The sequence below is a fragment of the Sitophilus oryzae genome, unplaced genomic scaffold (genome assembly GCF_002938485.1).
Source record: "Sitophilus oryzae breed Bouriz unplaced genomic scaffold, Soryzae_2.0 scaffold_138_pilon_pilon, whole genome shotgun sequence".
NCBI lineage: Eukaryota > Metazoa > Arthropoda > Insecta > Coleoptera > Curculionidae > Sitophilus > Sitophilus oryzae.
In genome coordinates, this window is record NW_022146048.1 from 21,723 (window position 1) to 36,633 (window position 14,911).

A 14,911-nucleotide genomic window follows, 5' to 3' on the forward strand; every position below is an offset into this window, starting at 1 on the left:
AAAATTCGCTTTAAAACGCATGTTCGTATAAAACAAAAGATTATGGTCGTTATTAACCAGTTGCATTTGTTCATTTTATTATGGACAACATTTTAAGATACTAATGGATTCTTTAACAGGAGTTTCTGAAAAAATTGGAAATTAGAGCATTCATTTGCTATATTTGAAAGTAAGAGACATTTACTTAATGCACCTGTTTAGATAATGCATATGCGTGACTAATAGATAGAAATAAGATATGGCTATCAATTTTTTTATGGCAAATAATTACAAAAAATTTTAGAATTTTTTTTTTTAAAAATTAAAAACAATTCCAAAATACTATACGACAAAAAAAAACATTTTAAATAAGTTATTTGCTTTTTACTTTGATTAATCTGACATGTAATATTTTTTTGAATTTATAGAGTGATGAACCACCCAAAAAATACCAAGGAGTAAAGAAGCAGAAATAAACTACTATCGAGGAAAATAATATTCACTTTACCTCTTACAACGCTAAATTTATCAGCAATTTACCTCGTAATATGCCTGTAAATGATGTATAGACTTTCTTTAGATCTAAATAAATTTTAGTTGAGTCATTAGTATCGTTTATTGGTTTTAAAAAAAGGTCTCTTTAAATCAAGAAATGTCCTTTTCAATCAAGAATTGTTGCATGAATCAAAGAGGACTATTGTTCTTGTAGCAAGAACTTCTTCGCATATTCATTTTGGGTCAAGAGTGAGATGCTTTGAACGGATAGATTATTCTATTCTCTAAGTAATTTTTTGAAAGCTTATGAAAAGATAATTAAATGCGTTGGGCAAAGAAACGTCGTTCTTGCCCTATTGAAAAGCGCCAATCTTTTGGTCAAAGTCATATTCATTTCGACTGAGAGATCCTTTTCTTCAGTGTATCAATTAAAAAGTTGACAAATATTCGTTTGTTTTTTCTAGATAGGTATGTCAATGGGCGCGTTCAGGGACGGTCAGCAGCTGACGTGGCTGAGTAAAAGGGCGCGGGGGATTTTTTTTTTCCCCCTAAACGGTCTATTCTGACGAACAGCAACAGTCAGCCGCTGTGCAAAATTCTCAGCGGTAAATATTTAGGCTGAGTCAAGTCAGCCTTAATCTATTTCCTTATCTGTGGTCAATTAATGTAAAATAACTTTAATTTTCTTAGTTTATTGTTTACTTTTTATGGTGTGTTGAAGTTTATGGTTAATTGTAGTTAATCGAATCCTTAAAAAATAGGAGATATTTGTTGTCAAAAAGTTACAGAGCAGTAGGTTAATCTAAAACGTTCGAAAAAAGACAATAATTGTAAATAGAGATCGAAGAAGTTAAAGAAATAAAGAAAATTCAACTTGATTTCCATCTCAAGTCGAGTTTTCTAAATACAATGAAATTAAAAAAATACTACTCTGAAAAAATCTAAATCAGGATAAATAACTTTTGATTGTAATTATACCGTCTGATCGAAAAAAAATTGTCCCCAATTGGCTTAGAAATGACGATCGATAATATTCCCTATATAAGTTTACTTATAAAATAACAACAATATAAACTTATAAAATAGCAGCAATATTTACCTCTACATCACCCCTGACGTCGTTTTTTTTTTTATTGTAGGGTATCTACACCTTCAGTAATTTTATTTGTACCATACCATTCAAAAAAAAGGCGTAAAAGGTGCCAGTTCCTGTTATTTTAAGTTGTTTTGCTTAGGTGTATAGGTAAAATTATTTATAAATTGATATTTTTTAGAAATTTAATGTTTAATACCTACTGTATTGTCAAATAATATATTTTCATTTATTAAATGATCAGCCAGTAATATATTTTTTTTCAAAATAATTTTTATTCAATCGATTATAGACCGATTTGACGAAGACGATTTATTTATATTTCTCTCAAATTTTTATACTAGACAGAGAGCGCATGAGACAGGTACTCTTTCTTGTTCTTTCTGCTGCTTTGTGCCGTTTAGGGAATATCGTAAGCTGCTGGTCAGCGAAATTCTACGCTGAATGTCAGCGGCTGTGTTCTCTGAACGCGCCCAATATTTTTATTTCGCTATTTTTTGTGAATATGCTATTGCTACTTAATGTGTTTTATGAATATGTATGTTAATTTGTGAGAACGCAAACCTGCGAAGAAGTAGTGTTTGGTTTGGCAAAAACAACAAAAATGGCAGTTTTTTTGGTTTTCCAAATCCCCGGAAAGATTCGAATTATTATGTACGTCTCTTTTTCAGTTTATAGGTATGTAAAATACATAATTTATAATAACATTAATGATTGTTATATTTTTATAAACGTTTGATTGGGTATAGATATAATTTTTTTTATTGTAACAAAATAGGTATATTAAAATTAAATTATATGTTATATATAAATTAGGTACATTTTTTTGTAATTTTAATATATAATGTAATTTTAATTTACCTATTTACAATTAAAAAAATGTTTCTGTAATATTCAAAAAAATTAAACTAAATATAGAGATCATCGAACAAACTAAAGGGGCGTTTCTTTTACTTCCATTTTATGAAATATAAGTCAAAATTATAAAGGGGGAGGTTTTGTGCACCGAACATTAACTTGTATTAATTAAACTGGAGGCATATTTGTTCATTTTAGTATTGGTGGCGATATCTTCGCGCCGTTTTTAGAACTTTACCTTTTAGAAATCTATATGCTATGTTTTACATAATTTCAAGGTTCAGTAACAGATGGCGCCACGTTTAAAATCTTTAGATATTTACTAAATTTAGATAAAATCATCTTTTATATAATGTGGAAAATACTGAGATATGCAACAAGACTAGTAATTTCATTGAATTAATCCGAATTCTTTTCGTCTTTTTCCAATTTATCTTTTGCTTTCTGCGATATTGGAATTTCGTATGTCGGTATCTACATATCTTTCATTGTAAGAGGTCACTGTAGATGTAGCCTCTGGAGGTTTTGTAGCGTTGCCAGATGTACACGAATTTCATTGGAATTATTAAGTTTTATTATTGTCATCCTTTTCTCTCAAGTGTGAACTGAGAAAAAGGAAAAATTCAATGATATGAACAATTTTTACTTGGCAATATTGTATTGACAGCGTCTGTTTGGTTGTATTTTTGTTTTATTTTGCTTTGATAGAGTTTAGAGTTGTAAGTTAATTAAGTGTGTCTTTTTCATTAAAATCTTTATTATTTAGGTGAAAACAGTGTTTCTGGTTATATATAAATAAAAGGTAACAGTGGAAATAGCAATCTAGAATTAACATATAAACCACATTAAAATTTAACTAAGTAGGCCATTAGAGATGAGCAGAAAATCGTAACCTGCGATTGTAAATACGCAATCGCAACCTGCGACAGAGCCTGCCACCGCTTTTCATAGTAAACTGCGACTTGCGATTGAAACATCTATCTGCGGACTTAGGAATTTTACGAAACCAATATTACTTATGTAGACATGAATTAGGATTGATTGATATATTCACTTCTTTTCGGCCACTTCTTGTTTCATTGGAAATGACTACAACTTTTGATTTTTAAATATCACGCACGGTATTTTTTTGCTTTATTCGATAGAAAATGACATTCTGAATATAATGACATATCATATTATGTTAACTTTGGACATTTTCGCTTAAAACAAAACTGTATTTTGAATTTCATTGTAGAGTACCATGGCTGCGTTAAAAACACTAATTTTTAATCAAAGGACTTTGGAAAAATAGGTTTGTTCGTCTAATGTTTTTAGTGTCTTGTCCTGGCCGCTTAAAATATGCCCAAATCGTACTTTTAATCATATCTCAATTTTTTCGCCATTCATTTTTTTAAACTATTCAAAATATTATTAAGTTTGACAAATTGTTTATAATGACAAGCTTAAGAAAACGAATTTGTAATAAAAATATTTTTTTAAGTGTTTTCTAAACAATAAACGTTCGGCTCCTAATAAATACCTAAATATTAACTGATATTTACAATTTCAGATCAAAAAATTTTCTATGTCGTAGGTTTGACTTGGTTGACGTTGCGTTGGTTGTTTTGTTATTGATTTTTTTTTAGTTTAGCATATGCGTAATGATATGTTTCTTTTTACCAGGGATTAAAAATTCAGACGAACATGGAACAGAAGAAATATGAAGAAAGAAGATACATCATAACTCAGGGTCAGAGAGCCGAAAAGCCATGGCTTTCGAAGGCCTACCAACAGGTTCTTGAAGCCGAAAGGCTGGGAATTATCAGAAAAGTTCCACAGGCCGAAAGGCCAGGAAATTCAAGGGAAATTTCCCAAGCTGCGTGGCAAGGAACTAGCCAATCTGTCAGAGTAAGTTCTCTAGAAGACGTGGACCTCATGACAGATGAAGAGATAAAAGCCGCAAAACTATCGGGCATCTCTAAAGCCAAAATCAAAAAACTAACAAAGCAAGGCTACGATTACATAGAGGCCAAAAAGGCCGTAATAAAGGCCAACTTTGTCAAGGTAGCTGAAAGGGCAAAAGGGGAACCGTCGAGGCATACAGAGGCCATGGCTAATCAGCAAAAATTACCGACCCAAGGCTCCAAAAGGCCGGTGTCATATGGAAGCACACCACCTGAAAACCAATACCAAGGCAAAAGGCCAAAAACTGAAAGCAAATCTGCCGCTCTCGTTAAGATAGCGGCAGTACATGCAGGATTCCCGGAAGTGAAGATGGAACTGGAAAAGCTGGAGGCAGTCCAAAAATTCATCTTAGCCGCGTATGAAGCAATTCAAGAAGGAGGGCCACAGGTACGCTTCCAGAAATTCATATATAAACCGGGGTTCCTGGAAATCACTTGTGCAGACGACACAAGTGCAACGTGGCTAAAGGGAATAATTCCAACTCTAAAGCCATGGGAAGGAGCATCCCTTAAGGCACTGGAGGGGGAAGAAGCAACTATGTCCCACGTATGTATCGTCTTTATACCAGACGAAGACGGGGAGCGGCTTGAGATCAAGAGAATTCTCAATAGATTAAGGATTAGTAACCGCTGCCTGAAAACACATTTATGGAATGTCATGGAGAGCGAACCTATGGACAAAGGAGTCTTATGGACCTTCTCAATGGACAAAGATTCAAGAGAAGAGCTTCATAAACTTGGAATGTCACCCTTCTTTGGGTTTGGGAAATTAACTTTCCGACCTATGTAAAGGAGGACAAAACATTGCTGCATAAGCTAGTGGCAATGTAGCAGGGGGGTCAGTGTGGGGGTTCAGGAAGAGAAACAACCATCTATAGTACCATCCAGCTCAAAAAGGACACTTGTCTAGAAGCAGACTGGCTCTATCGAGGAAGGCGAGTCTTCTAAACCAGAACCTTTATGTTGAAGAGAGAAGGAAGTGTCCTGCAGGCAGGGTGCAAAAAATTATGATTTTTAAAAACATTCAAAAAAATCGATTTTTTAATTTTAATCAGATTTTTTTATTTTAATCAATTTTCTATTTAAAGTCCTATCCCAAATGGCTAAATCTTTGTAACTCTGTCCGATATTGACAATATTAACATTTCTACGGCGCGTGTCATTTTTTTTGTAAACTTTGCCAATGCCCCTATTTCCGCAAAACAAAATCGGCCGCTTAGATTAAACGGACTGTTTTTGGAAATACTCATGACTGTCTTAAGTCGAGAATAAAATTAGTACCATCTACTGTGCAAAGTGCAAAGTACTTATTGCAAAACAAAACGTCGGTAGAAATTTGGAATGAACTAGAAGATAAATTAGAGAAGGCGGAAGTTAGGTTGATCAACATTCAGCTGTTTCAAAAAAGGTATAAAACAGCCTTGATTCTAGTTTATATTTTGACATTGATTAATCCTCGGGAATAAAAATATAACCTGACATCAGAAGAAACTAGTTCTGCACTAGAGATTGCGAATGAAATGTATTCAAATACCGGAGTTCTGGCACTTCACAGTTTCAAAATAAATTTCTGTCATTTAGAAGTGTAATGGATTCACACGAAATAACTTCAAAAATCGGTCCAACATTTTAATAGATGAATAGATATTAGGTATATGTGATATATGTTATATCTTTTTACAATTATTATTCTTCGATCTATTAAAGTATTTAATCGTTAGGGTATTATAGGGTATATTTAATATACGAATACTTTTTATAGCTTTATAGGAATAGTTTTTATAATTTTTACAGTTATCTTTCGATTTATCATAAGTTTTTAAACAAATTGCTTATTTTGATTGAAATCCATGATTAAAATAAAAAATCCGTTGATTTAAGTCAAGTTGATTTAAATCATTGCACCCGGCCCTGCAGATGAGCCTTCGAAAGGAAGAAGAAATAAGATACATTATTAATCGGGGCCATAGAGAAACCAAAGCCGAGAAGCCATGGATCTCGAAGGCCCACAACAAGGTTCTTTAAGCTGAAAGCAGGCAGAGGATAGCTAGAGAAATACCACAGGCCGAAAGACCATGAAATTCAAAAGAGATGTCCCAAGCTGCAAGGCAAAGAACTATACGCAACCAGAATTTTACAATGAAGAAAGAAGGAAGACTTCTGCAGACGAGCCTTCAGAAAAGAAAATACATTATAAATCAAGGCAGAGAGAAACCAAAGCCAAAAGTCGTGGATCTCGAAGGCCTACAAGGTTCCTGAAGCTCAAAGGCAGCGGACGCTAGAGAAATTCCACAGGCCGAAAGGCCATGTAACTCAAAAGAGATTTCTCAAGCTGCAAGACAAAGAATTAATAATTATTTTATTTTATTATTTAATTCATAATTAATTAATTGATAAAGTAATATTAACTTTATAAAACAAATTAATGCTAAAAATATTTATCATTTAACAATTTTGTTTTATAAATAAAGAATTTTGTTTCGTCAAACCACATAGAAAGACATTAACAGAATATGATAATAAATTTCATGTTTTAGTGTAGGAATTTTTTTTAATTAAAACCAAGAAAATTATATTTTCTCTGTAGCAGTTGCATATCAGCAGATTTAGAAGAGCATCTAAATAATATAGTTGTTAACTAGCTCCAATCTGTTATTTATGTATTTCAATTCCGTGCCAATTTGCAGTAAAGTAAATATTATACACCGTATGATCGAAAAAACGGCATTTAAGATGGCTGGGGTATGACAATAGATGATAATTTTGGAGAAGTCAAGCCCTAATTAACCTTTAACTTATTTTAACGTTTACTAAAATTAACATATAAATCTTGTCAAAAATTAACGCTAATTATACAAAGATGAAAAAAGATAAGATATTTCAACACACAAATCTAATTCCAAAAAACTGTTTTCTCAAATTTTAAACAACACCATTTAAACATTATTTTTACTCAATACAAAAATAAATTACAATCTAAATTACAAACTTTAATGGCAGTAAACGCCATTAAACAATAAAGAAGAGTATGGGACAAGTAAACGACGTCTAGCGTTTAACCTCGCCAAAATTACCAATTGTCATTCTCCAGCCATCTTTGATGCTGTTTTTTTTCCTCGATCATATGGTATTATATACTTCATGAATTCGGAACTATTATTATACCAATAATACCCAATTTGATACCACCCTTAAGAAATACATGTATATTGTACGTACTGTGGAGTGATTTTTATAACATTTTAATTTTTGAATTAGTACTTATAGAACTGGAATTTTTAATTAATAAATACTACAAGAGGTTTTCATATGAAATAAATTGATCATATTAATAATTCTTTTATTAAAAAATATGGCAAATACAAATTAATTTAAACATGATGGTATGACAATGCTGTAGAGGGTATAAATGACTTAAGTACAAAATAATTTGGTGTTTACTTCTTGTAAAATATGTTGGTTTTCCATAAAAAGTCAATTATACATTTCATCTGAGATGCTAGGCAAATATATTTTAATCTTAATTTATATAAATACATTCACCTGGCATAGAGTGTACTATTAGAGGAAATTTATTCTAAATTCTTACTTTGTAAATAACTTGTAGAGTTTTTTTTCGCACTTATTCATTTACACTCTGTATTATTTTAATAATCCATCAACTTTAGAGCAGTCTCTATGCATCTCCATTTTGTGGGAAGATAAAAAGGTTCAAAAACGTGAGGGAATGGCGTATCAGGTCCTGTCACTCTAGCCACAGGTGCTTCCAAATTTAAGAAACAATGATCCTAAAAGTAAAATATATTGTACTATATTGTATATATGGACTATTCTAGTGAAGTGATTCATGATTGTCGAGAGACTAAGTAAATGTAGAGACGGCAATGACAACTTTTCTCCGAGACTGATACACTTATTTTATTTATAACCACACCGGCATTTTTTTCGAAAGGAAAGCTAGAATTTTATTTTAATATAAAATGCAGTAAAAATGTCAAAATGTGGTATTCTTTGTTATGAAGTACGATACGCTGGGTGAGTCTCAAATCATCATCATCATCATTTTAAGCTTATTCAACTCTTTCCAATTATAGTGTAGCCATTGATGGCTATGCGGGCCCAAATTATCCCTACTAATTTCCTAGTGTCATGATCCCATCTCAGGTTTGGTCTTCTTAGTCTCTTAATTCCTCGTGGATACTGCGCTGTCATTTTGGGAGATTTGATTCTGTGGATGACATTTATTACCTGGGGTTTTTGTCGTATCCACTCTATTCTTTTAGGGTCTTTCTTGGTTATTTCCAGCATATTTCGTTCCATTGAACGTTGTGCGACCCGCAGTTTATAATATCCGTTTTAAGTGTCCAGGTTTCGCATGCATGACTGGAGTACACATTGGTCGAATGACTTCTTTAGATAAAGTGGCATTCAAGACTTGAATATGATTGAGTTTCTTCCATAAGTATGTTATTATGCTAACCAGTGGCGGATACTCCATGCTAACCAGTGGCGGATACAGAGGGAGGGCCCATGGGGCCCGGGCCCCCCCTAAAACCTGTAAATTGTGTTAAATATTAGGCTTTTAGGTTAAAAATGGCGCCCTAAAAAGCATATTCTACATTACTTTTTATTTTGCCCCGCCCCCTAAAATAAATTCCTGTATCCGCCCCTGATGCTAACTTAATTCTTCTGTCGACTTCTGGTAGTAGAGATCCCGAGCTGTGTATTAGTTGTCACAAATATATATATTCTTCTACTGTTTCCAGTGTTATGTTATTTATTAGGATGTCTTTTCTGTCTACAAATTCGTTATACATTTAGTTCGTTAATTTGTGCTTGTAGTTCTTCAGCACTATTGGCAATTAGAATTGTCATCAGCGAATCTTAGATGGTTAAGATATTCTCCATCTATTTGGAATGTCCTATTATGTCCTTTGTTAGTCCATTTCAGTTGACTGAAGATTTTTTCTAGTGTTGCGGTAAACAGCTTTGGGGATATTGCGGCTCCCTGTCGCACTCCTTTGCCAATTGGGATCTCTGGGGTTGCGTTATATATCATTACTACTTCTTTGGTTTTTTTGTTTCTTGACCTGTCAATAACCTGCTTCTTTAGGGCTTCTATTATTTCTTAGGATATATCGAGTCCAAATCCTTGTTCGTACTAAATCACCAAAATACACCAAAACACTTTACTTTTGCACTGAACGCGCGTTTCGTTAACTATATTAGCACATCATCAGTAGATGATTAAAACTCAATAATTATAATAAGAGTTTTAATCATCTGCTGATAATGCAACGCGTGTCTAGTACAAAAGTAAAATGTTTTGGTGTATCGTGGTGATTTAGTGTTTTTGTTTATTTTACAATACAGTATGAAATAAAATAGGTTCATTACATTCAGCTAAATGATAATCGGCAAAAAAGAATAATTTTACCTGAATTGTTGCAGCAATTTCAGCTCCAAAACCGGATGTTAGAGGTGCCTCGTGTGCTACTAGCACCCTTCCAGTTTTACATACAGACTGAAACAAGACGATTTTTATCATTTCGGGTGATAATTTATTTCTGTTTTAGGGGTATTTAGATGAATTATTTACCCTGCAAACAGTATCTTGATCCCAAGGCAAAATCGATACCAAATCTATGACCTCGCAAGAAATTTTATATTCTTTTTCTAGTATTTCGGCTGTTTCCGTCAAAACGTGCACCTGTGTACCCCAACCTATCATAGTAATATCTTTTCCTGAAAAGAAAACAGTCTCGTTTTGACTTATTGAAGCCTCAAAGTCATGGAATAAAAATACTAAGGAAGAAGCGTAATACTGTTTTTATGTTCATGCATTAGACGCAGAAGCTACGTCAGGGAAATACTAAACATAACATAATTAAAATATGTAAGTTATTATAATTATTTAATAACAAAAATACAGATGCGCTAATGAAGAGTCAACTTTGATCAATTTTTCTGACAGGTAGAGGTAAAGATAGGTAAGTATAAAAATTAAATAAAGGCGAAAGTGCAAGAAAAAAGAATGATAAAAAGTTAATTCTAAATCAATTTCATAGCATTATAATATATAATTACTTGAACGTAAAAGAAACTCAGAAAAGGCCAAACGCTCTTTTACTAATTTACTGACAGCTCAACTCTTTTTGGTATGTAGTGTTTTACTGTTTTGGCTCCCTATTTAGGTATAAAGGCATTTTTAAGTAAAAGAAACAGTAAAAATAGTAAAACAGACAATAAAAACAATAAAAAATCAGAAAAGCCAGTAAAAAGCCGCTGTCTGTCTCAAGTGTACCCATCCCTAGCCAAAATCTAACTGAGTTGATGGTAAATACCTTCCTTGAGAATATCTGCTTTTCCTAATGGCAATTGATAATCCGCAACAGGAACTTCTTCAACAGCCGCTCTGTACAGTGCTTTGGGTTCAAATACCAAGCAAGGATCTGGATCTCTAATACAGCTTAACAGCAAACCTTTGGCTTTGATTGGACCCCTGGGAATTACTACCTAACAGTACAAAAATAGTTTTTATTATTTTAGGTATAGGAACATGATATATCGTTGAAAAGCAAATTTACTTGTTTTTTGTAAAATCTTATATTTTTGTAAAATCCTTATATATTAAGTGTCTACATCGCCGTAAATAACCCTATATGTTTAATGGATTCAAATAAATAAATAAATAATGACTGATTACCTTTAAACCTGGTGTGTGAGCAAAATAAGCTTCTGGACTTTGAGAGTGGTAAAGTCCTCCGTGGCCCACAGCTCCACATGGGGCTCTTATTGTTAATTTTCCACAATCGAATTGATCCCCACTTCTGTATCTGTACTTGGCTGCTTCGTTCACTAACTAGAGATGATGTGATCATTTATAATAGTGGTTAAGTCAAAATACAGTGTGTTATATATTTGAATTATAGCCAAATACACTTTTATGTTTTTTGTATATAGGTATAGGAATGTTAAATATTTCTTATAGTTGTACAATGTAGAATAAACAACGGTCAGAGCAACATCGTGTTTGTTTGATTCTTCCTAAATTATTTAAATTAATAATTTACTGGACAGAACACAGTGTGTGCAAAAAGTCTCCATTAAATGACAGGTTTTCTATTTAAAATGTCGAAAAGCATTTCGAACCTTATTTATTAAAATTTTGAAAGTTGTTGTCTAAGAAGTTTGTTTAGTTTTTCATATAGACATATTCAATTAGTTTTGGTCTTTTTTTACTTTGTATAAAAGTATTTTACTTGATCAAAGGCTGGGAAAATATAATCGGCGAACTGAATTTCGGCGATGGCTGTGGATCCGGCAGCAGCTGCTCCTATACCAAATCCTGCAATTCCCTGTTCGCAGAGTGGAGTGTTAAAGACCCTACTCTTTCCGTACTTCTTTTGCAAATCTAATGTACACCTAAAGAAAAAAAGATTAGTTTTAAAAACAAAACAAACAAAAATTAAGTAACATATTTAAGTTATTTGAAAAATTGTCCCGCTTTACTCTTGAAAATTTTTTATAGTTTTGAAACTCCCCGATACGAAGTGAAATTCTTGAATATTGACTAGAATATTTAGAGTTTAGAATGTAGAATGAGTGGGAGTGGGGATGGAGTTAATCATTGCGACCTTAAAGATCTATTGTGTCCCTCTTCTTTGAGATATAACTCATCATACAGTCTATAACTCATCATGCATTAAGATTTTTCTGTTGTAGAGAGGACAGGGTATTTCCCATTCTCCTCTGGCAACAGATATTCTTCCTCTGAGGGTATACAATAACCTTTCACGGTTGGGGTTTGGCCCTCCGTGCCCTTCACAGTCGAGGAGCTTGTCTCCGAATGAGGTAGCCGTGAGGTGGAGGCTGGATGATCTGTCTTCCACCTCTTTATTATTTGTATTTATTTAGAGTTTAACAGGATGCCGAAACTTTTGTCAATAATAATCAATTGTCAATTTCTGAGAAATATAAAATATACAATTTCCAGATTTTTTCCATTGTTTCAAGATATTTTTGGACACACTGATGTGTGCAGGGTGTTCCTTAATGGCATGCCAATATTTAAGGAGGTGATTTTTTGGGTCCGTTTTATGAAAATAACTTGAAATGAATGTATGTATTAGATATTTTAACTTTCTAAAAATTATTCATAATAACTTTGATGTTATTAAAAATATCTTTATGAAATTTGATACACGCCGTCTTCTATGCATAAAAATGATTTTTCATGTAGCAAAAAAGAATTTGTTGTATCTCTCAATTTCCATCCAGTTGTTACAAAAACGATTTCCACGCAGTCAGCGCATCAGATTTTTAGCGATTTGACCCTGAAGTAAAAAGACTTTAATTTTTTAAGCACAAAATTTCGCCGGATGAAAAAAATCGAGAGATAAAAATTGTTGAAAAATGAATGAGGATTTTTAAAATAATGTTTATTTTAAGAGAAGTCAGTGGCGTACCATTTTTTTCTTCAAAATATTTTATGTAAAACCCATGTGGAGGCCACTGGTTGAAAAAAATAAAATTGTTTGAATATCAAAAAAAAACAGTGTGTGCACTATGTGCGCATATATGAAGTGAAACTTCTTCCTAATAGCTATTAAATTGAAGGGTTTGAAGAACATGTTTGAATAAGTGACATACAGGGTGAGTTTCCTACGATGTTCTCTATGGGTATCTCAGAAACTACTTGAGATGGAGAGTCGGTTAAATGGGGAAAGAATTGCAGTTTTGTGGGGTCATAAATATGTGCCTTTCAGATTTTTTAAAAAGTTCATGGCTTACTAGATATTTCGAAAAAAAAAATTTCGGCTATTTTAAAAATTGTCCCTAATTCCATTATAAGCTATTTTAGACAAAAAGTTTTCAGATAAAAGTTGTAGATAATCACATTCTTAATGAGATTGTGTCCACCGTTTTTTTCTAAAGTCTGTCATTTTTGACATATGACACAAACATATGTTTTTTTAAATGGAAACCATAGTTGACCATGATTTCATAAAAAGCGCCATTTTTTAAGCTTTTTAGCGATATAAGCGATAATATGTTTTCTTCGAAAAATTACTGCAGAGTTATAGCCAATTCTTATCATCTTTAAACAATTTCACTTAGTTAGCCATGGAAACAAGTTCAATCGCCGTTGCTCTCAGAAATGGGAAGCTGTCGCATCCAAACTTAAATTAAAATAAACAAAAATTGTAAATATGAATTTTTCAAATGAAGAAAAGCGTATCTACACGCTTATCGCGCATCAATAGAGTGTTTCCAACATGACTTTCATTATGACCCCCCCCCCATAAAGAAATGTTAAAAATTATTTATATCATAATAATATAAACTCAGGGATAGGAAGAGGTGGACTAATTGCATCGGCCTCCTCGGTCACCTGACCTATCCATTTTAGATTTTTTTATGCGGTATGGTTAACAATAAGGTTTACAAAAGAACTTATGAATTAAGAGAGGCACTCGAAGTGGCGGTACGAGAGAAGTTTAATTAAGTCGACCGGTCCTTCTGTGAGAATAGGTTTCAGAATTCAGTTTTAAAAAGATGTAGCTCAAAATAATGGCGGGTTTTTTGAACATTTTCTAAAATAACTTAAAGTGTATGCAGTGACTGAAGTGATATTATTTTTTAAGTTTTAGTTTGTGTAATGTAAATTCTAAAGAACCGTTTAGTAATATATTTTGACTTTTTATAAGTTATAAATCATAACAGAATAAGAATGCCATGCAATCTGAGTGAAATTAGTCAAGAAAGATAAGAATTGGCTGTAACTAAATTTAACTTTTCTAACAAGTCTTGAAAATCGTTCTCTAAAAAACATAACATTCACACATTCATACATTCAATGTATGGTCAAGAAAAGTTGAACCAATAATCTTACACGCTTTTCATCATTTGGAAAATTCATATTTACAATTTTTGTTTAATTTACAAAGTTTGGATGTGGCGGCTTCACATTTATGAGAGCAAAGACGATTAAACTTGTTTCCATGGCTAACTAAGTGAAATTATTTAAAAATGATAAGAATTGGCTATAATTCGATAATTTTTCGAAGAAAACATATTATAGCTTATATCGCTAAAAAGCTTAAAAAATGACGCTCTTTATAAAGCCATGGCCAACTATGGTTTCCATTTAAAAAAAACATATGTTTGTGTCATATGTCAAAAATGACAGGCTTTAGTAAACAACTGAGGACACAATCTCATTAAAAATATAAAAAAAAAAAAAAAAAACTTTTATTTGAAAACTTTTCGTCTAAAATAGCTTATTGAATGGAATTAGGGGCAATTTTTAAACTAGCAGAAATTTGTGTTTTTTCGGAAATATCTAATAAAGCCATGACTTTTTCAAAAATCTAAAAGGCGCTATTTGTGACCCCACAAAACTGCATTTCTTTCCCCATTTAACCGCTCTCTATCTCTCCAGTAGTTTTCGAGATACCCATAGAAAACATCGGGGTAGGAAAAAAAACTCAACCCTGTTAATGCTGTTTTAAATATAATATTATATTTTCAATTTTTT

General features: G+C 32.5%; 2 protein-coding genes across 2 annotated transcripts in view; one reads left to right on the forward strand and one right to left on the reverse strand.

The window, feature by feature from the left end:
- The first annotated feature begins 3,111 nt into the window (after window positions 1–3,111).
- Window positions 3,112–5,199, forward strand: LOC115875593. The gene is made up of 2 exons (XM_030891090.1): window positions 3,112–3,144; window positions 4,091–5,199. Exon 2 carries the CDS (start codon window positions 4,112–4,114, stop codon window positions 5,159–5,161), a length of 1,050 nt encoding a protein of 349 aa, XP_030746950.1. The 5' UTR covers window positions 3,112–3,144; window positions 4,091–4,111; the 3' UTR covers window positions 5,162–5,199.
- Window positions 5,200–7,694: 2,495 nt separating this feature from the next.
- The window catches only part of LOC115875594 (2-oxoisovalerate dehydrogenase subunit beta, mitochondrial-like), a 16,502-nt gene continuing 9,285 nt past the window's right edge, over window positions 7,695–14,911 (reverse strand). Inside the window, exons 4-9 of the mRNA XM_030891091.1 lie at window positions 11,634–11,801; window positions 11,078–11,233; window positions 10,716–10,887; window positions 9,971–10,116; window positions 9,809–9,895; window positions 7,695–8,159 (exon numbers count right to left, since the gene is read on the reverse strand). Coding sequence (XP_030746951.1) covers window positions 8,019–8,159; window positions 9,809–9,895; window positions 9,971–10,116; window positions 10,716–10,887; window positions 11,078–11,233; window positions 11,634–11,801 — 870 coding nt within the window. The 3' untranslated portion in view covers window positions 7,695–8,018. The remainder of the gene's footprint in view (window positions 8,160–9,808; window positions 9,896–9,970; window positions 10,117–10,715; window positions 10,888–11,077; window positions 11,234–11,633; window positions 11,802–14,911) is intronic.

Excerpts from the sequence above, each read along its gene's own strand:
- LOC115875593 (XM_030891090.1), top strand. The coding sequence starts at position 4,112 with ATGGAACAGAAGAAATATGAAGAAAGAAGATACATCATAACTCAGGGT.